General features: G+C 45.2%; 1 protein-coding gene across 5 annotated transcripts in view; it reads left to right on the forward strand.

The window, feature by feature from the left end:
* LOC106608927 (echinoderm microtubule-associated protein-like 1) overlaps positions 1-23,413 on the forward strand; it is an 89,573-nt gene that overhangs the window by 55,974 nt on the left and 10,186 nt on the right. For 3 of the 5 annotated variants that reach the window (XR_014381030.1, XM_014207439.3, XM_014207194.3), the window contains exons 3-14: positions 396-528; positions 9,798-9,929; positions 10,217-10,245; positions 12,533-12,559; positions 15,513-15,642; positions 18,009-18,158; positions 20,224-20,293; positions 20,434-20,544; positions 20,652-20,747; positions 21,064-21,198; positions 21,663-21,762; positions 22,662-22,813. Coding sequence is in view for 4 of the 5 variants with exons in the window: in XM_014207439.3 (XP_014062914.1) it covers positions 396-528; positions 9,798-9,929; positions 10,217-10,245; positions 12,533-12,559; positions 15,513-15,642; positions 18,009-18,158; positions 20,224-20,293; positions 20,434-20,544; positions 20,652-20,747; positions 21,064-21,198; positions 21,663-21,762; positions 22,662-22,813 (1,265 nt within the window). In the remaining variant the exon portion in view is untranslated. The remainder of the gene's footprint in view (positions 1-395; positions 529-9,797; positions 9,930-10,216; positions 10,246-12,532; positions 12,560-15,512; positions 15,643-18,008; positions 18,159-20,223; positions 20,294-20,433; positions 20,545-20,651; positions 20,748-21,063; positions 21,199-21,662; positions 21,763-22,661; positions 22,814-23,413) is intronic. The other 2 variants (XM_014207284.3, XM_014207360.3) reach the window with 2 other exon arrangements.

Consider the following 23,413-nt stretch of genomic DNA (forward strand, 5'->3'; position numbering starts at 1 on the left):
GTCAGAAGACCAGTGGAAGTGTCTAGTATTGGATATGCTTTCGTGTGATCAATTCCAGTGGGGCAAACTTGGCAAAACCGGTTGAAATTATGTTATAAGTACATCATTTCAATCAGTTTCTGGTTATAATGTCATCAGATTTAATGACAACGCTGGGATGTCTCCAAAGCATTGTATTCAACCTTTCCTATAAATGATTGCCTTTACATTGTTGTCACAATCTAATTTCTGGTTCGTTCACTTCACACCTGACTATGACAGTTCCCAACAGCTTGTCACCATGAGGAGTGGGTATTTTCTGTATGTTGTAGCTGGTTCAGGGCAGAGCATCAGTTGCAGCTGGTTCAATGCAAAGCCCCACTTACTCTGTGCTACTGTGTGTGTTTGTTTTACAGCCAGACCCATGATGGCTGCCCTCCCTCTAAGGCCCATGGTCAACAACGGCACTGTCCTACCAAAGAAAAGTGGTGGCACGCTACCGTCCCTCTCCAACTCCAGGAAGGATGCTGCTGCAACAGCAACCAAGAGGTAAACAGCTCAAATCGCTCCCATTACCTTTTGGTAGGCCTAAATCCAGGAGTTTTCCTGACCACGTGACCCGATATAGGGTCAGTTTATGAGACATAGGGTCAGTTTATGAGACATAGGGTCAGCTTATGAGACATAGGGTCAGCTTATGAGACATAGGGTCAGTTTATGAGACATAGGGTCAGTTTATGAGACATAGGGTCAGTTTATGAGACATAGGGTCAGCTTATGAGACATAGGGTCAGCTTATGAGACATAGGGTCAGTTTATGAGACATAGGGTCAGCTTATGAGACATAGGGTCAGCTTATGAGACATAGGGTCAGCTTATGAGACATAGGGTCCGTTTATGAGACATAGTGTCAGTTTATGAGACATAGGGTCAGTTTATGAGACATAGGGTCAGTTTATGAGACATAGGGTCAGTTTATGAGACATAGGGTCAGTTTATGAGACATAGGGTCAGTTTATGAGACATAGGGTCAGCTTATGAGACATAGGGTCAGCTTATGAGACATAGGGTCAGTTTATGAGACATAGGGTCAGCTTATGAGACATAGGGTCAGTTTATGAGACATAATGTCAGTTTATGAGACATAGGGTCAGCTTATGAGACATAGGGTCAGTTTATGAGATATCTTCCAACAGTATTTTTTTCTTGCTTTGAGTAAAACCAACCCTAGTGTTTTAGTGTTGACTAATTGATCCTATAAAAACAGTAACGACTGTATTCCAAGCAGACAACCACATTTTGCTCTGGTTTGCTGCCAGCTGGCAGTATGAGTAGTTGAACGTAGTCAAAGTCAGTTGTACGCTAAAGCTCAATACGTGGACACTATTGAAATACACAGTTCTACCGGAACAAAAAAATCATACAACTTAGGAAATCATCCCACCTGTGGTGTGTTTATTTGATTAGTCCACTAAGTCGACACATTGTCTCCTACAAACCCACATCATGTTTCCTACAAACCCATATTATGTCTCCTACAAACCCACATTATGTCTCCCACAAACCCACATTATGTCTCCTACAAACCCACATTATGTCTCCTACAAACCCACATTATGTCTCCCACAAACCCACATTATGTCTCCTAAAAACCCACATTATAACTCCTAAAAACCCACATTATAACTCCTAAAAATCCACATTATGTCTCCGACAAACCCACATTATGTCTCCGACAAACCCACATTATGTCTCCGACAAACCCACATTATGTCTCCTAAAAACCCACATTATGTCTCCCACAAACCCACATTATGTCTCCCACAAACCCACATTATGTCTCCTGTAAACCCACATTATGTCTCCTACAAACCCACATTATGTCTCCTACAAACCCACATTATGTCTCCTACAAACCCACATTATGTCTCCTACAAACCCACATTATGTAAGGGGTGCGTAACTGGTGGCAGGGAAGTCAAACGCAGGAGAGCAGAACTTGGTGAATAGCCGGAGCAGTTTAATATATAAAACTAACAGCATACAAAACAACAAACACATGGGTACAAAACCCGTAGCACACCAGTAACACATAGCACGAGTACTTACAATAAACAATTCCCGACAAGGACATGGGGGAAACAGAGGGAAAATATACAACATGTAATTAGGGAACTGAAACCAGGTGTGTGTGTGAACCAGACAAAACAAATGGAACATGAAAAAGGGATCGGTGATGGCTAGAAGACCGGTGACGTCGACCGCCGAACAAACCCACATTATGTATCCTACAAACCCACATTATATCTCCTACAAACCCACATTATGTCTCCTACAAACCCACATTATATCTGCTACAAACCCACATTATGTCTCCTACAAACCCACATTATGTCTCCTACAAACCCACATTATGTCTCCTACAAACCCACATTATGTCTCCTACAAACCCACATTATGTATCCTACAAACCCACATTATATCTCCTACAAACCCACATTATGTCTCCTACAAACCCACATTATATCTGCTACAAACCCACATTATGTCTCCTACAAACCCACATTATGTCTCCTACAAACCCACATTATGTCTCCTACAAACCTACATTATGTCTCCTACAAACCCACATTATGTCTCCTACAAACCCACATTATGTCTCCTACAAACCCACATTATGTCTCCTACAAACCCACATTATGTATCCTACAAACCCACATTATGTATCCTACAAACCCACATTATATCTCCTACAAACCCACATTATGTCTCCTACAAACCCACATTATGTCTCCTACAAACCCACATTATATCTCCTACAAACCCACATTATGTCTCCTACAAACCCACATTATGTCTCCTACAAACCCACATTATATCTCCTACAAACCCACATTATGTCTCCTACAAACCCACATTATGTCTCCTACAAACCCACATTATGTCTCCTACAAACCCACATTATGTCTCCTACAAACCCACATTATGTATCCTACAAACCCACATTATGTATCCTACAAACCCACATGATGTATCCTACAAACCCACATGATGTATCCTACAAACCCACATGATGTCTCCTACAAACCCACATTATGTATCCTACAAACCCACATTATGTATCCTGCAAACCCACATTATGTATCCTACAAACCCACATTATGTCTCCTACAAACCCACATTATGTCTCCTACAAACCCACATTATGTATCCTACAAACGCACATTATGTCTCCTACAAACCCACATTATGTCTCCTACAAACCCACATTATGTCTCCTACAAACCCACATTATGTCTCCTACAAACCCACATTATGTCTCCTACAAACCCACATTGTCTCCTTCATACCCACATTATGTATCCAACAAACCCACATTATATCTCCTTCATACCCACATTATGTCTCCTACAAACCCACATTATGTCTCCTACAAACCCACATTATGTATCCTACAAACCCACATTATGTATCCTACAAACCCACATTATGTCTCCTACAAACCCACATTATGTCTCCTACAAACCCACATTATGTATCCTACAAACGCACATTATGTCTCCTACAAACCCACATTATGTCTCCTACAAACCCACATTATGTCTCCTACAAACCCACGTGATGTATCCTACAAACCCACATGATGTCTCCTACAAACCCACATTATGTATCCTACAAACCCACATTATGTATCCTACAAACCCACATTATGTATCCTACAAACCCACATTATGTCTCCTACAAACCCACATTATGTCTCCCACAAACCCACATTATGTCTCCTAAAAACCCACATTATAACTCCTAAAAACCCACATTATAACTCCTAAAAATCCACATTATGTCTCCGACAAACCCACATTATGTCTCCGACAAACCCACATTATGTCTCCTAAAAACCCACATTATAACTCCTAAAAATCCACATTATGTCTCCCACAAACCCACATTATGTCTCCCACAAACCCACATTATGTCTCCTGTAAACCCACATTATGTCTCCTACAAACCCACATTATGTCTCCTACAAACCCACATTATGTCTCCTACAAACCCACATTATGTCTCCTACAAACCCACATTATGTCTCCTACAAACCCACATTATGTAAGGGGTGCGTAACTGGTGGCAGGGAAGTCAAACGCAGGAGAGCAGAACTTGGTGAATAGCCGGAGCAGTTTAATATATAAAACTAACAGCATACAAAACAACAAACACATGGGTACAAAACCCGTAGCACACCAGTAACACATAGCACGAGTACTTACAATAAACAATTCCCGACAAGGACATGGGGGAAACAGAGGGAAAATATACAACATGTAATTAGGGAACTGAAACCAGGTGTGTGTGTGAACCAGACAAAACAAATGGAACATGAAAAAGGGATCGGTGATGGCTAGAAGACCGGTGACGTCGACCGCCGAACAAACCCACATTATGTATCCTACAAACCCACATTATATCTCCTACAAACCCACATTATGTCTCCTACAAACCCACATTATATCTGCTACAAACCCACATTATGTCTCCTACAAACCCACATTATGTCTCCTACAAACCCACATTATGTCTCCTACAAACCCACATTATGTCTCCTACAAACCCACATTATGTATCCTACAAACCCACATTATATCTCCTACAAACCCACATTATGTCTCCTACAAACCCACATTATGTCTCCTACAAACCCACATTATATCTCCTACAAACCCACATTATGTCTCCTACAAACCCACATTATGTCTCCTACAAACCCACATTATATCTCCTACAAACCCACATTATGTCTCCTACAAACCCACATTATGTCTCCTACAAACCCACATTATGTCTCCTACAAACCCACATTATGTATCCTACAAACCCACATTATGTATCCTACAAACCCACATTATGTATCCTACAAACCCACATTATATCTCCTACAAACCCACATTATGTCTCCTACAAACCCACATTATGTCTCCTACAAACCCACATTATATCTCCTACAAACCCACATTATGTCTCCTACAAACCCACATTATGTCTCCTACAAACCCACATTATATCTCCTACAAACCTACATTATGTCTCCTACAAACCCACATTATGTCTCCTACAAACCCACATTATGTCTCCTACAAACCCACACTGTTTCTTTTCACTGCATTACTACTGTTTGGCCTGTCTGTGCCACATCTCATTTTCCCCCTGGCATAAATGTCCCCTCCTCAGAAGGGAGAGCCATTGACATTTTACATGGACGGTAAAACAAAGGGACAGTGCTGTCACAGCCATCCCCATACTCACCGCCGTGGCATTCAGAGACCAGGCCCCGATTAACTGACTGGGGCTGACTGGGGCAAGGGGAGCACAGGTAATCAATCACTACTGTCAGGGGAACAAAAGGCACTCCTCCACTGATGGTTATGCCTGGAGTCAAATTATCATAATCCTGGACTGACGGATGGATGGTGGATGGATGAGACTACAGACTCTAGAGTAAATTGATATAAAGAGGAGAAGAGGGAGGGTGGAAGAGTTCCTAATATGGATGCCGTATCGAAGAACCTTCTCCAGACTGAATCAATAGGTCTAGAGTGATATACACTGAGTGTAAACATTAAGAACACCTTCCTAATATTGAGTTGCACCTCCTTTTGCCCTCAGAACAGCCTCAATTGGTCAGGTCATGGTCAAAAGTGTCAAAAGTGTTCCACAGGGATGCACAGGGATTCCACAGGCCCATGTTGACTCAAATGCTTCCCGCAGTTGTGTCAAGTTGGCTGGATGTCTTTTGGGTGGTGGACCATTTTAATACACACATGAAATTGTTGAGCGTGAAAAACCCAGCAGCGTTGCTGTTATTGACACATTCAAACCAGTACACTTGGCACTTACTACCAGACCCCGTTCAAAGGCATTTCAATATTTTGTCTTGCCCATTCACCCTCTGAATGGCAACATGTACACAATCCATGTCTCAATTTTATCAAGGATTAAAAATCCTTCTTTAACCTGTCTTCACCCCTTCATCTAAACTGATCGAAGTGGATTTAACAGGGAACATCAATAAGGGATAAGCTTCACCTGGATTCACCTGGTCGGTCTACGTCATGGAAAGAGCCGGTGTTCCTAATGTTCTGTCTGGCCCAGTCTGGCTGGCCCTAACCCCCCAGACCCAGTCTCTCCAGTCTGTCTGACCCTAACCCCCCAGACCCAGTCTGTCTGGCCCTAACCCCCCAGACCCAGTCTGTCTGGCCCTAACCCCCCAGACCCAGTCTGTCTGGCCCTAACCCCCCAGACCCAGTCTGTCTGGCCCTAACCCCCCAGACCCAGTCTGTCTGGCCCTAACCCCCCAGACCCAGTCTCTCCATCTGTCTGGCCCTAACCCCCTAGTCCCAGTCTCTCCAGTCTGTCTGACCCTAACCCCCCAGTCCCAGTCTCTCCAGTCTGTCTGACCCTAACCCCCCAGACCTAGTGTCTCCAGTCTGTCTGGCCCTAACCCCCCAGACCCAGTCTCTCCATCTGTCTGGCCCTAACCCCCCAGACCCAGTCTCTCCATCTGTCTGGCCCTAACCCCTAGTCCCAGTCTCTCCAGTCTGTCTGGCCCTAACCCCCCAGACCCAGTCTCTCCATCTGTCTGGCCCTAACCCCCTAGTCCCAGTCTCTCCAGTCTGTCTGACCCTAACCCCCCAGACCCAGTCTCACCAGTCTGTCTGACCCTAACCCCCCAGACCCAGTCTCTCCAGTCTGTCTGACCCTAACCCCCCAGACCCAGTCTCTCCAGTCTGTCTGGCCCTAACCCCCCAGACCCAGTCTCTCCAGTCTGTCTGGCCCTAACCCCCCAGACCCAGTCTCTCCAGTCTGTCTGACCCTAACCCCCCAGACCCAGTCTCTCCAGTCTGTCTGGCCCTAACCCCCCAGACCCAGTCTCTCCAGTCTGTCTGACCCTAACCCCCCAGACCCAGTCTCTCCAGTCTGTCTGACCCTAACCCCCCAGACCCAGTCTCACCAGTCTGTCTGACCCTAACCCCCCAGACCCAGTCTCACCAGTCTGTCTGACCCTAACCCCCCAGACCCAGTCTCTCCTTTGTCTGACCCTAACCCCCCAGACCCAGTCTCTCCAGTCTGTCTGACCCTAACCCCCCAGACCCAGTCTCTCCAGTCTGTCTGACCCTAACCACCCAGACCCAGTCTCACCAGTCTGTCTGGCCCTAACCCCCCAGACCCAGTCTCTCCAGTCTGTCTGGCCCTAACCCCCCAGACCCAGTCTCACCAGTCTGTCTGACCCTAACCCCCCAGACCCAGTCTCTCCAGTCTGTCTGGCCCTAACCCCCCAGACCCAGTCTCTCCAGTCTGTCTGACCCTAAACCCCCAGACCCAGTCTCTCCATCTGTCTGGCCCTAACCCCCCAGACCCAGTCTCTCCATCTGTCTGGCCCTAACCCCCTAGTCCCAGTCTCTCCAGTCTGTCTGACCCTAACCCCCCAGACCCAGTCTCTCCAGTCTGTCTGGCCCTAACCCCCCAGACCCAGTCTCTCCATCTGTCTGGCCCTAACCCCCCAGACCCAGTCTCTCCATCTGTCTGGCCCTAACCCCCCAGACCCAGTCTCTCCAGTCTGTCTGACCCTAACCCCCCAGACCCAGTCTCTCCATCTGTCTGGCCCTAACCCCCCAGACCCAGTCTCTCCAGTCTGTCTGGCCCTAACCCCCCAGACCCAGTCTCTCCAGTCTGTCTGGCCCTAACCCCCCAGACCCAGTCTCTCCAGTCTGTCTGGCCCTAACCCCCCAGACCCAGTCTCTCCATCTGTCTGGCCCTAACCCCCTAGTCCCAGTCTCTTCATCTGTCTGGCCCTAACCCCCCAGACCCAGTCTCTCCATCTGTCTGGCCCTAACCCCCCAGACCCAGTCTCTCCAGTCTGTCTGACCCTAACCCCCCAGACCTAGTGTCTCCAGTCTGTCTGGCCCTAACCCCCCAGACCCAGTCTCTTCATCTGTCTGGCCCTAACCCCCCAGACCCAGTCTCTCCATCTGTCTGGCCCTAACCCCCCAGACCCAGTCTCTCCAGTCTGTCTGACCCTAACCCCCCAGACCTAGTGTCTCCAGTCTGTCTGGCCCTAACCCCCCAGACCCAGTCTCTCCATCTGTCTGACCCTAACCCCCCAGACCCAGTCTCTCCATCTGTCTGGCCCTAACCCCCCAGACCCAGTCTCTCCATCTGTCTGGCCCTAACCCCCTAGTCCCAGTCTCTCCAGTCTGTCTGACCCTAACCCCCCAGACCCAGTCTCTCCAGTCTGTCTGACCCTAACCCCCCAGACCCAGTCTCACCAGTCTGTCTGACCCTAACCCCCCAGACCCAGTCTCTCCAGTGTGTCTGGCCCTAACCCCCCAGACCTAGTGTCTCCAGTCTGTCTGGCCCTAACCCCCCAGACCCAGTCTCTCCATCTGTCTGGCCCTAACCCCCCAGACCCAGTCTCTCCAGTCTGTCTGGCCCTAACCCCCAGACCCAGTCTCACCAGTCTGTCTGACCCTAACCCCCCAGACCCAGTCTCTCCTTTGTCTGACCCTAACCCCCCAGACCCAGTCTCTCCATCTGTCTGGCCCTAACCCCCCAGACCCAGTCTCTCCATCTGTCTGGCCCTAACCCCCTAGTCCCAGTCTCTCCAGTCTGTCTGACCCTAACCCCCCAGACCCAGTCTCTCCAGTCTGTCTGACCCTAACCCCCCAGACCTAGTGTCTCCAGTCTGTCTGGCCCTAAACCCCCAGACCCAGTCTCTCCAGTCTGTCTGGCCCTAACCCCCCAGACCCAGTGTCTCCAGTCTGTCTGGCCCTAACCCCCTAGTCCCAGTCTCTCCAGTCTGTCTGGCCCTAACCCCCCAGTCCCAGTCTCACCAGTAACCATGTGTGTGTGTTGATTAGATCAACTACATTAGGTGCTGCTCCCATGCCCACCAATGTTGGCAAAATATTTAAATAAAGTCCCCATGGCCTAATTAACTCCATTCCTGATCGAGGTGTGCCTGCTGCCTGACATACCTCAACTAACAAAGACCCCCTCCACCCCACACACACAACACACACACACACATCCCCGGACCCTGTTTCAGAGGGATAACATCAGCCCCAACGGCAAGATTGAATGGACTTTGGTTTTGTATGCCGGATTAGACTTGAGCCTGGAAGCCATTCTAGCCAATGGACTGCTGATAAGGCCCTTCCTTTGTGCAGGCATTTGAATGGGCAGCCTTTTGACACGTTTCAACCATCTCCTCTAATACCCTCCTCACAAATGTGTCCACAGCGGAAAGAGAGGAAAAAGTCTCTCTCTGTCATGGATCAGTAATCTGGTTTTCTAGCATAGGGCCTTCCTTTGGTGTTCTATCATGGTCTGTACTTAACAAGAACATATGAGGGCTTGTAACAGATACTCCCAGTAATTTATTGGGTATTTACCAAATAATACTAAATACATTACTGGGAGTTTATATATGGAGTGTGTGTGACTCTCTTTATTTTGATAGTTTATAGTTTATTCGCCGTTAGTCAGCACCTCCTCACAAAATAATTTATCTGGGGGTGTGCCAGCTCATGTTTTTTTAAATCTTCTCTCTTTTACCATTCAGTCATTTTATCATCTACTTTACCATCTCTTCCCCAGAGAGAGACATCTTGGGTGTTCATTTCAATAGTTTACAGACAAGTAAAGAAGTACTCCTGATGCGCCTTAGAAACATCATTCCTTGGACGATATCTTTTAAAGCAGCTGTATTCATTTAAAAGGCACCATCAGGTAATTTTATCGTCCATTTGACCATCTCTCCCCAGCACTGTGAGGAGAACCAACTCCAACGAAACGATGAGTACGCTGACGCGCAAAGACAGCGGCGACTCCAAGAGTAACCGCACCCGTGCCGGCTCCACCGGGAGCAACTCCAGCGGCAAGAGAGCCAGCGAAAGGTACAGCCAGCATAACAACAATGACTGGTCCTTCACAGCCAGACCTGGGTAGTGTTCAGTAGGGCACACCGCAGTGAAATGTTTTTAAACCTAAAACTAAAACAAGCCTTTCTTATTGGAAACCTACCCGTTTCAGTTGGTTTCAAAACGTTTCACCCTACTGCACATGACCCTGGGTTCAATTAGTGTTAGTTATCATTCAAATACTTTATCTGCGCTTGATTGAACATACCTGGTCGCAGTGACGGGAAGTGTTGACACAGCTTTTTTTCCCTTCCACCCTGCAGCAAACAGAAGGAGCCCGTTTTCAATACAGGTAAGAACCAACGGTACTCTAATCAGCTCCCTGTGAGTTAGAGGGCTAATTCAATTGGTCAGGATTGTTTAACAGACGTGCAAAACAATTGTACGGTATGTTACATGTTCTTTGCAGGTTAAAGTTAGCTCCTCCTACCCCATCGGGCCAAACTGGTCGCAATGACGTCATAGTGACACAAGTTTGGTTGTAATGACGTTGTAATGACGTAATTTCAACCACTTTTGCTCACTTGATTAATTCTCAGCTCACAGACTACCACTCAAGGCTGTTCTGTGATGTGCTGTGATGTACAGCGGTGACGTTTCTGTTGTCACGTGTTGAAAACATTAATCCTCCAAACCATTAATCATCCAACCTTCCATAACCTCTTCCATCCTCACATAAATTCCGATGAAGCATTTTAACCTCCATTGTCATCTGATTTCCTTTTTCCTTTCCTTACCTGGAGTAATACACCTGTACTACACGTTTTACATTATGAGATCTCCAGAGTGGTATTGATCACTGTGTAAATTAGATTGCTGTATCCCATTAGGCTGATTTATCTGGTGAAATTCTCCCTGATTGATCATCACCCCTCTGAACCTTACAGTGGCTGGGGGTTGATTCATGCTGAACCTTAGTGGCTGGGGGTTGATTCATGCTGAACCTTACAGTGGCTGGGGGTTGATTCATGCTGAACCTTAGTGGCTGGGGGTTGATTCATGCTGAACCTTACAGTGGCTGGGGGTTGATTCATGCTGAACCTTACTGTGGCTGGGGGTTGATTCATGCTGAACCTTACAGTGGCTGGGGGTTGATTCATGCTGAACCTTACAGTGGCTGGGGGTTGATTCTTGCTGAACCTTACTGTGGCTGGGGGTTGATTCATGCTGAACCTTACTGTGGCTGGGGGTTGATTCATGCTGAACCTTACTGTGGCTGGGGGTTGATTCATGCTGAACCTTACGGTGGCTGGGGGTTGATTCATGCTGAACCTTACTGTGGCTGGGGGTTGATTCATGCTGAACCTTACTGTGGCTGGGGGTTGATTCATGCTGAACCTTACTGTGGCTGGGGGTTGATTCATGCTGAACCTTACAGTGGCTGGGGGTTGATTCATGCTGAACCTTACAGTGGCTGGGGGTTGATTCATGCTGAACCTTACGGTGGCTGGGGGTTGATTCATGCTGAACCTTACGGTGGCTGGGGGTTGATTCTTGCTGAACCTTACTGTGGCTGGGGGTTGATTCTTGCTGAACCTTACTGTGGCTGGGGGTTGATTCTTGCTGAACCTTACTGTGGCTGGGGGTTGATTCTTGCTGAACCTTACTGTGGCTGAGGTTTAATTCCAGCAAGATAGTGGGTGCTGATCAGCAGAGAAAATGCACTGGCACCAACATATCCTTGCTGATGATATGAATCAATTATTGTCTATAATAGCCTGATCAGACCAGCACAGTCCCAGGGTAGTGTCATAAACCTTCAACCTTAAGAAGAAGTCAACGAGTCAATACAAATAACTGATTACACATAACAGCTATCGAGATGATGCCTGAATAATCCCAATGGACACTGTGCCTTCGTATAATCTGAATAGTCCCAATGGACACTGTGCCTTCATATAATCTGAATAGTCCCAATGGACACTGTGCCTTCATATAATCTGAATAGTCCCAATGGACACTGTGCCTTCATATAATCTGAATAGTCCCAATGGACACTGTGCCTTCATATAATCTGAATAGTCCCAATGGACACTGTTCCTTCATATAAACTGAATAGTCCCAATGGACACTATTCCTTCATATAATCTGAATAGTCCCAATGGACACTGTTCCTTCATATAATCTGAATAGTCCCAATGGACACTGTTCCTTCATATAATCTGTGGAATTGTTTTCTGTTGATTAGAATCTCTCTGCAGCCCATCTAATCTTCCACAAATCCATAAGGACCGAACAAGTAACAGAAACACTACATGCTTAGCCTGTGGCCTATGTGAAATGGTCAGATGCTCCTGTTCAGACTGGTAGATCAGATGGGTAGATCAGACTGGTAGATCAGATGGGTAGATCAGACTGGTAGATCAGATGGATAGATGGATGGATGATTTGTCTAGATTCAAACAGAAAATACCTCAAGCACAATAGCCTAAGTGTTGTCAATGCTCTTGCATAAAACGGAGGAAGTGGAAGAAGTCCCAATGATGAGTAAATCCAGGTCAGGAACAGGAAGTCCAGGTCAGGAACAGGAAGCAAAACCTCACCTGGTCCTTCTGTTCCCTTCTCTCTGAACTCACAAGGGATGCGACGAGTGACACACTGCAAAGGTATGTTTTGGTCCTCAAGCCCCCTTACGTTAGCAGCTCTCTGGACATTGTGTTCTCCTAAAGCCTTAGACAAATAGTTAATCTACGCATAAAGGAGCCGTATGTGGCATGGGGGGGGGGGGGGGGGGGGGGTGTTGTTATCTGACACACTACGCCACCATCATGGGAATTGCACCCAATGAAATAGTGTGGTAGCTAAGACCCCTCCATATCACAATATGGCGTAGTCGGCAGGATATTACGTTACACATACCTGGAGCTATTAGACTTAGACTACAGCTATTGTTCTTGTCTCGTGCGAGAACGTACAGTATAGGCTACTGACTGACTCCTTTTGCCTGTGAGTCATAGGCCCAATGCACAGAGAGCAGCCCCATGGCACGGGTGGGTTTGGGTTGACAGTGAGTGTGATAGTATCCCTCCCCAACATGTCAGCCAGCTGTGGACTAATATACACACTCTAACACAGAGTTTCCCAAACTCGGTCTTTGGGCCCCCTCTGGGTACATGTTTTGGTTTTTGCCCCAGCACTACACAGCTGATTCAAATAATCAAAGCTTGATGATGAGACGATTATTTGAATCAGCTGTGTAGTTATAGTGCAGAGTTTGGGAAACTATGCTCTAATACACTGAGTCTGAACTGTGTCTGGTTGATTGCAGTGATGCTTTTAGACTAGCTGTTAAGCTTAGTGTGGAATTGCCACATTCTAGATATGTTTGCTCACAGCCACACAGCTCTCTTTTGTCCTAGTCACCATAGGAACCCCACCAAATATTTCCTGCAGTGCACCCTGATCTCCTAAGAGCCCCCTTTTCAGAGCACAACAAGCCAAATGTCTTGTGTTGGAATCACGTATCCTGAAAAGGGCTGTTTGCATTACAATGTCTTTGCTTTTGAAGTCTTTTTGGAGTTGCCTTCTCTTGCATGGCCTTCAGTATGGAGTGTTTGATGGACAGCTTATGCCCAATTTCCACAAGCCTGGCTAAAGAAAGATGAAAGAGACATGTTTGGAAGCAGACTCTCGTGAAACTCATGGTCCTTGTGACAAATTCGATGCTGTCAGTGGCAACAACAAAAAATAAAACATTAAAAAATACATAAGAAAAGCATGGTAGGTCAAGTGAACATATTTAAAGATGAATGTTATTCACCCTGATGCCAGCTAAAGTAGATAAAAAAGGAGATGCTTTACTGTCTCATGTTTATCATAGACATTAGTTATATGTTGAGCCACTAATGCACTCTTTTAGTAAAAGTCTCAAGCGTAACTTGAAGAGTGAGAGCCCCAGTAGTTTAGCCCACCAGCGGTTGTAAACCAGTACATACGGTAGCTTGTCTCGTACCAGTCCCGTGTTTTGTGGTCGTCCATTGTAGCAGAAGAGCAAGTTGTCAATCAAATCTAACTTGGATATATTCTACTGACCCCTCCTCCTCCTTCCCACTGGCCCCATTTCCAACTCTTCCACCTAACCTACCTAGTAACCGTGCAGATATATCTGTCCCGCCCGTGGAAAAGGACTGGAACCGCTGAGGCGCCCAAATCAAGCGTAGCAGCCATGTCTGGCCGCTCCACCGCTCCCCACACAGCTGACAAGTCTGTCAGGTCCACTGGAGTCAGGAAGACCCCGATGTTCACCATCCCCCTGAGAAAGTCAGTTAGCCACTCTCCTTTAGACACTCCGAACTACAGGAGCCCAGTCAAATCACCTAGCCAGTACTTCCAAATCTGTTACTAAGCTAGGCCTATACCAGCTCTTGGCATTAGATTGAAAAAGAGTTCAGTGTTAAACTTGTAAAAATGGACTTGAAAAAGCATTCCTTTCCATGACCGTCATGTTTTATGTTTTATTTTCAGGTTTTTTTCTTCTTGGTTGTTTTTGCTTCCCTTGCTGTGGCACCGTGACCCTATGCATGTTGTCTTCTCTGTTCATTTTGCATCATTCGTTGTTATTATCTGAATAAAAGGAAAATTAAAGCCTATCTATCTCTGTGTTTTTCTGATCTATAATTTCCTTTACTAAATGCATTCACTCCTTTAAAACTTTTCATTTTTAAAATGTATATCAACATCTCATAACCATGACACCCCTCTAAACTATTGATCATCTCTACACCCCTCTAAACTATTGATCATCTCTACACCCCTCTAAACTATTGATCATCTCTACACCCCTCTAAACTATTGATCATCTCTACACCCCTCTAAACTATTGATCATCTCTACACCCCTCTAAACTATTGATCATCTCTACACCCCTCTAAACTATTGATCATCTCTACACCCCTCTAAACTATTGATCATCTCTACACCCCTCTAAACTATTGATCATCTCTACACCCCTCTAAACTGTTGATCATCTCTACACCCCTCTAAACTATTGATCGTCTCTACACCCCTCTAAACTATTGATCGTCTCTACACCCCTCTAAACTATTGATTGTCTCTACACCCCTCTAAACTATTGATCGTCTCTACACCCATCTAAACTATTGATCATCTCTACACCCCTCTTTCATTCTCATCATCTCTACACCACAGGAAGTTGGTGGCACCTTAATTGGGGAGGACAGGCTCGTGGTAGTGGATGGAGTGGAGTGAGTGGAATTGTATCAAACACATCAAATACATGGTTTCCGTGGGTTCCATGTGTTTGATGCCATTCCATTCACTCCTTTCCAGACAATATTATGAGCCGTCCTCCCTTCAACAGCCCCCACTGCTCTGCACCCCTCTTTCATTCTCAAGTCTCTACACCCCTCTTTCATTCTCAAGTTTCTACACCCCTCTTTCATTCTCAAGTTTCTACACCCCTCTTTATTCTCAAGAGTCTCTACACCCCTCTTTATTCTCGCTCCTTTCATACACTGTTCTCACCATCACAAACACTCCTCCTCGTTACCAATGAGTCATGACAAATTGTCCACTGATAATGTCTGTTGCTTCTTTCAGAGGAAGGATATGTGAAAATGTATTTGAAGGGACGACCCATCACCATGTACATGGCTAAAGACCTTGTTGAGACCTACTGCCTGGAAGCCAAATCAGACCTGCCAAACAAGAAGCTCAAACTGGACTGGGTGTATCCTTTTTCACTGCTGTGGGGTCATTTTCAAATATGGACGGCCAATAGAAAATTTATATTTCAAAAGATAAGAAACTGATGAATGGCGTTACAACTCTCAACGTACACTACCGTTCAAAAGTTTGGGGTCACTTAGAAATGTCTTTTTTTTCATTAAAATAACATCAAATTGATCAGAAATACAGTGCAGACATTGTTAATGTTGTAAATGACTATTGTAGCTGGAAACGGCAGAGTTTTTTAATGGAATATTTACATAGGCATACAGAGGCCCATTATCAGCAACCATCACTCCTGTGTTCCAATGGCACGTTGTGTTACCTAATCCAAGTTCATAATTTTAAAAGGTTCATTAGAAAACCATTTTGCAATTATGTTAGCACAGGTGAAAACTGTTGTTCTGATTAAAGAAACAATAAAACTGGCCTTCTTTAGACTAGTTGAGTATCTGGAGCATCAGCATTTGTGGGTTCAATTACAGGCTCAAAATGGCCAGAAACAAAAAACTTTCTTCTGAAACTCAGTCTATTCTTGTTCTGAGAAATGAAGGCTATTCCATGCAAGAAATTGCCAAGAAACTGAAGATCTCATACAACGCTGTGTACTATTCCCTACACAGAACAGCGCAAACAGGCTCTAACCAGAATAGAAAGAGGAGTGGGAGGCCCCAGTGCACAACTAAGCAAGAGGACAAGTACATTAGAGTGTCTAGTTTGAGAAACAGATGCCTCACAAGTCCTCAACTGGCAGCTTCATTAAATAGTACCTGCACAAAGCACCAGTCTCAACGTCAACAGTGAAGAGGCGACTCCAGGATGCTGGCCTTCTAGGCAGAGTTCCTCTGTACAGTGCCTGTGTTCTTTTGCCCATCTTAATCTTTTCTTTTTATTGCCCAGTCTGAGAAATTGCTTTTTCTTTGTAACTCTGCCTAGAAGGCCAGCATCCTGGAGTCGCCTCTTCACTGTTGACGTTGAGACTGGTGTTTTGCAGGTACTATTTAATGAAGCTGCCAGTTGAGGACTTGTGAGGCATCTGTTTCTCAAACTAGACACTCTAATGTACTTGTCCGCTTGCTCAATTGTGCACTGGGGCCTCCCACTCCTCTTTCTATTCTGGTTAGAGCCTGTTTGCTCTATTCTGTGAAGGGAATACACAGTACACAGCGTTGTACGAGATCTTCAGTTTCTTGGCAATTTCTCGCATGGAATAGCCTTCCTTTCTCAGAACAAGAATAGACTGATGAATTTCAGAAGAAAGTTCTTTGTTTCTGGCCATTTTGAGCCTGTAATCGAACCCACAAATGCTAATGCTCCAGATACTCAACTAGTCTAAAGAAGGCCAGTTTTATTGCTTCTTTCATCAGAACAAAAGTTTTCAGCTGTGCTAACATAATTGCAAAAGGGTTATCTCATGATCAATTATCCTTTTAAAATTATAAACTTGGACTAGCTAACACAACGTGCCATTGGAACACTGGAGTGATGGTTGCTGATAATGGGCCTCTGTACGCCTATGTAGATATTCCATTTTAAAAATCTGCCGTTTCCAGCTACAATAGTCATTTACAACATTAACAATGTCTACACTGTGTTTCTGATCAATTTGATGTTATTTTAATGGCCAAATTTTTTTTGCTTTTCTTTCAAAAACAAATTTCTAAGTGACCCCAAACTTTTGAACGGTAGTGTATGTTCATAACAGTAGGCTTGAAAATCTACGCTTTCAGGCCAGAGATGCATTGTAAGATGTATCCCCAATGTATTGCTAAGTAACATTCAGATTGCACAGCTGTGAATGAAAGGTCACATCTCCTGGATGTTCCAATAGATATTTATTTCCTACTCATCTCTACTGCATACTGAAATACAAACCCTGCTTTCTTGCATTCAGCAATTGCATAAACTCAGAAGCCAGCAGGCTGAGCTGAAAATGTAGTCAGCTCCCTCCTTTCTCCTCCTCTCTGTCCCTGAAGGTATCAACCCCCATTTCAGCAGAGAGAGAGCGAGAGGAGATTATACTGGGTATAGAAAAAAGCCTATTTCTGGAAACACCAGAATCAGGATGAAACAATGAATGTTCTGTGTTCAGTCTAGTGTTTTGCCTGAAGGCGACTATGAATTTTCCAACAAAGGAAAGGTGGCTAGAACTGACTTTCAGTATCTTACTGAATTATCCATTTGGAACTCTGGAAGGTTGGGTGCATGCTGGGTGATTAGGTTGTAAATATAGACTACGGTGGCCCTAAGGAGCCCAAGAGCTTTTATTAACGTGCCTCATTCAATTCAGACATTCTAGATTGGTTTATATGTAGGCTACATTTGATGTTCCGTTGAAGTTGTGTGGCTCTTGACCTAAATGTCCAGTTATGGGTACAGGGGGCGTGACTGTCGCTCTAACCTGTACCTGTTACCCACGGGAGAGACGGTGTACTTCATTGCTTCTGTGGTGGTTCTCTACAACGTGGATGAGCAGCTCCAGAGACACTACACCGGTCACACTGATGACATCAAGTGGTGAGAGGAAACAGGATATGACACAACACTATATTTCTCCTGTATGCTGTGTTCTGTCACCTATCAGTGGACGGCATTTTAATCTGATGTGTGATGATGTTCTTATCTGGACACCTTGTCAAACAGTCAGGCCTAAGATTCAGAGAGGCAAAGGGAAAGGGGGATACCTAGTCAGTTGTACAACTGAATGCCTTCAACTGAAATGTGTCTTCCGCATTTAACCCAACCCCTCTGAATCAGAGAGGTGTGGGGGGCTGCCATAATCGACATCGACGTCTTTGGCGCCCGGGGAACAGTGGGTTAACTGCCTTGCTCAGGGGCAGAACGACAGATTTTTACCTTGTCAGCTCGAGGATTCGATCCAGCAACCTTTCGGTTACTGGCCCAGTGCTCTAATCACTAGGTTACCTGCTGCTAGGTCATGCCAAAAGAGACACTGCCCTATTTAACCCCTAAATCATTGTCACCATCTGCCATGTACAGTAATCTCAGACCGACAGTATTCAACATTTATTAAGCAATGTATTAAAATAATTTGCTATCTTTCCGCTATACAAAGAAGAAGCAAAGAAGCAGGCAGCACAACTCCAAGTTGGAAGGGCTTAATTTATAAAAAAGCTGTGCTTTGTTATACACCTTAATGCGGATGCTTGTTGCACACCTGCTTTGATCAGTATTCCTGTCTAATCCTATGGAATAACCCTTCATAATGAGGCAGGCTAAAGTAAATGAGTGGCTGGTCTGCAGCTGCTTTTCCTCAGTTATAGTGTTGGGCAGGTAATTATCTGACAGAAAAAAAGGCTGGTAGGAAATATAATGAGGTAAAAACTCACTGGCATATTAACAGACGAGGGGTTGGCCTGGGGTCACGCTGATAATGAACATCTAATTAATAAGAGTTATTTCGTGGCAGGGTGCAGGGAGACGTTAGCTTTCTTCTCACTCTGTAGTACAGACGCCTCTGACATTCTCTTATATCTCTGTAAGGCGTAGTGCCCTTCTGTAGTGTCCTTCTGTAGTGTCTTAATGTAGTGTCTTTCTGTAGTGTCCTTCTGTAGTGTCCTTCTGTAGTGTCCTTCTGTAGTGTCCTTCTGTAGTGTCTTAATGTAGTGTCTTTCTGTAGTGTCCTTCTGTAGTGTCCTTCTGTAGTGTCTTTCTGTAGTGTCCTTCTGTAGTGTCCTTCTGTAGTGTCCTTCTGTAGTGTCTTTCTGTAGTGTCCTTCTGTAGTGTCCTTCTGTAGTGTTCTTCTGTAGTGTTCTTCTGTAGTGTCCTTCTGTTGCACCCTCGACAACTACTATGATTATTATTATTTGACCATGCTGGTCATTTATGAACATTTTAACATCTTGACCATGTTCTGTTATAATATCCACCCGGCACAGCCAGAAGAGGACTGGCCACCCCTCATAGCCTGGTTCCTCTCTAGGTTTCTTCCTAGGTTTTGGCCTTTCTAGGGAGTTTTTCCTAGGGAGTTTTTCCTAGCCACCGTGCTTCTTTCACATGCATTGCTTGCTGTTTGGGGTTTTAGGCTGAGTTTCTGTACAGCACTTTGAGATATCAGCTGATGTACGAAGGGCTATATAAATACATTTGATTTGATTTGATTTAATGTAGTGTCCTTCTGTAGTGTCCTTCTGTAGTGTCCTTCTGTAGTGTCCTTCTGTAGTGCCCTTCTGTAGTGTCCTTCTGTAGTGCCCTTCTGTAGTGACCTTATGTAACACCCTTATGCAGTGCCCTTATGCAGTTTCCTTCTGTAGTGTCCATCTGTAGTGTCCCTCTGTAGTGCCCTTCTGTAGTGCCCTTCTGTAGTGTACTATCTGCCATCAGTAATAGAAGAGGGAGGAGCCTTGTCAACATCAGTAAGAATCAAATCAGACATGACGTCCTGTAACGAAACCCCATGACCTTGAGTTTGACAGAACGACATAATATGATAGCAACTCACAGTTTCGTCAGACACAAAACATTTCTCTTTGATCTGCTTTAAGGTCTCTGTGGTTTTTCTTCATTGTTCAAATCGGCCATTCAGATGTTCAAAGTGTTTGCCGTCTCTCTGTTCCTATAGCCTGGCTGTCCATCCTGATAAAATCACCATAGCAACGGGACAGGTGGCAGGCACCTCCTCTGATGGCAAAGTAAGGGACCTCTCATTGTCACTTAACTTTAAATCTATGATCACTTCACTTATTTCATGATTAGAAATAATGTGTGTGTGTGTGTGTGTGTGTGTGTGTGTGTGTGTGTGTGTGTGTGATGTGTGTGTGTGTGCTGACAGCAGTTGGCTCCTCATGTGCGGGTTTGGGACTCAGTGAGTCTCAACACCCTCCACGTTCTGGGAACAGCCTTCTTTGACCGCGCCCTGGTTTGCCTCGCCTTCTCAAAATCGGTAAGCTATGGACCCTTGATGAAAACAATCGTAGCTTTAACTGGTCAGAAAAGCTTTGTTAAATAAGTGAGGACAGGGCTGATCCCTCTCTCTGTTGGTCTGTGCAGAACGGAGGCAACACGCTGTGTGCAGTAGATGAATCCAGCGACCACGTACTCTCCGTGTGGGACTGGCAGAGAGAGGAGAGACTGGCTGACGTCAAGGTGAGTGTCTGCGTGTATGTGTACGTGTGTGCGCGTGCATGTGTGCGAGTGTGTGCGTACGAGTGTGTGTGTTTGTGTGTGACCTGGGGTTTGAACCTGGTGTTAGCCCTTTGAGCTAAATTCTAGGCATTAGCTTGGGGATCAGGAAAAGCTTACCTGGCTTTTGAGTTGCTCTATATATCCTCATAGACATTTGAAATGCTCTGATGATTTGTAAGGTGAATGTTCAGCCATAGCCTCAGAATGTTCACATTGCCCCTAAAACAGAGGCACTCTGAAACACCAGTAACCATGACTCTTTCTGTCCCCGGTACAGTGTTCCAACGAGGGAGTGTTCGCTGCCGACTTCCACCCCACCGACACCAACATCATAGTCACGTGTGGGAAGTCCCACCTCTACTTCTGGACTCTGGAAAGAGGTACCCTTGTCAAGAAGCAAGGCTTGTTTGAGGTACGACTTGAGATCTCTTATTTATACCTCTTATTTATTATAGATCTCTTATTTATACCTCTTATTTATTATAGATCTCTTATTTATACCTCTTATTTATTATAGATCTCTTATTTATACCTCTTATTTATTATAGATCTCTTATTTATACCTCTTATTTATTATAGATCTCTTATTTATACCTCTTATTTATTATAGATCTCTTATTTATACCATCTTTATGTTCATCTGCTAGATAATCTTGAGTTTTAGGATAAAATGTATTTGTCAAAATCAATATGATTTACGCCATTTAGCAGACGCTTTCTTTTGCCAAAGTCGATGTAGCAAGGACTCTCTGTGTTGCTTTAGTTCTTTACCCCATGTTAGAGAAGGTTCTGTAGTGTTTAGTGAAGCTGCATGTCTGCAATTCAGTTCTTTCTCTACCCCCCAAGTAAATAAAGCCATATTTATATTTCTTACAGAAACAAGAGAAGCCCAAGTTTGTCTTGAGTGTGACTTTTTCAGAAAATGGAGACACCATAACTGGAGACTCAAGTGGAAATATACTGGTGTGGGGGAAAGGTAAAATTGTCATTCAATAGATTGAAATGTAAAGTCAACTCTTTACTACACTTTATGTCAGCTATAAGGAAAGTGAAATAATAAGCAAAGCTCACATACATCAAAATTCTGGGGTATTAACACCTCACAAGTTCCACGCATACACCTTGAAGAGCCAGCAGCCTATCACCCTGCATCCCACTGCTGGCTTGTTTCTGAAGCTAAGCAGGGTTGGTCCTGGTCACTCCCTGGATGGGAGACCAGATGCTGCTGGAAGTGGTGTTGGAGGGCCAGTAGGTGGCACTCTTTGCTCTGGTCTAAAAAATATCCCAGGGCAGTGATTGGGACGGTTCCCTGTGTAGGGTGCTGTCTTTCGGATGGGACGTTAAATGGTTGTCCTGACTCTCTGAGGTCATTAAAGATCCCATTGCACTAAGAGTAAAGGTGTTAACCCTGGTGTCCTGGTTAAATTCCCAATCTGGCCCTCATACTGTCATGGCCACCTAATCCTCTCCCCTGAAACTATTCCCCAGGTTGTTGCTGTAAATGAGAATGTGTTCTTAGTCAACTTACCTGGTAGAAGAGAAAATACAATTATGGAATGTTTTTTTATGTTTTATTTTCAAAGCGAAGCGAATGAAACAAACCTGCTGAGTATTTATCCTACCCCAGCTGCCCATCCTGTTGTTTTCAAAGTTTGTATCTCTTACGCATGGGCTTTGCTGCTGATGTCAGATGTTTTGGCGCATCAAAGGCTCTTTATTATGAGAGAGTTGTCATATTGCTAGGGTCAGAACAGGGTCATGCCTAGAATAGAACAACAAGGCCTGTCTTGTGAGAAGAACATGTGTTGTGAGGTAGAACAAACCACTATCTTCTGCCTTCTCCAAGGGTGTTCTGTCTTTCTCTCTGTCATGCAGGCACTAATCGAATTAGCCATGCCATCCAGGGCGCACACGATGGGAGCATCTTTGCGCTGTGTATGTTGAGGAGTGGCACACTGGTGTCTGGGGGAAAAGATCGGAAACTCATCTCTTGGGATGGGAGCTACCAGCAGATACAATCGGTTGAGGTGAGATCAGTAGCAGTGTGTGGGTAAAATCACTTGGGCAGCCAAGCCAGAAAAAAAAGCGTGACAATTGTGTTGTTTTCTCTATAACCTGTTAGTTCATACGCCACCGAGACAACAAAAAGTCACACAGCGGCAGAATAAAGTCAACCACACATTTGTTTCATCACAAAACTAGAGTAAATATTGCATGTCACAAACAGTTATATGGCCTCCCGAGTGGCACAGTGGTCTAAGGCACTGCATCGCAGTGCTAGCTGTGCCACTAGAGATTCTGGGTTCGCGACTGGGAGACCTATGGGAAGGCGCACAATTGACCCAGCGTTGTCTGGGTTAGGGGAGGGTTTGGCTGATAGGGATGTCCTTGTCGCATCACGCACTAGTGACTCATGTGGCAGGCTGGGCGCAGTGCACACTGACATGGTCGCTAGGTGTACAGTGTTTCCTCTGACACATTGGTGCGGCTGGCTTCCGGGTTAAGTAGGCATTGTGTCAAGAAGCAGTGCGGCTTGGTTGGGTTGTGTTTCGGACGTCTCTCGACCTTCACCTCTCCCGAGTCTGTACGGGAGTTGCAGCGATAAGACAAGACTAACTACCAATTGG

Source organism: Salmo salar, chromosome 01 (assembly GCF_965601325.2).
Source record: "Salmo salar chromosome 01, fSalSal1, whole genome shotgun sequence".
NCBI classification, from domain to species: domain Eukaryota; kingdom Metazoa; phylum Chordata; class Actinopteri; order Salmoniformes; family Salmonidae; genus Salmo; species Salmo salar.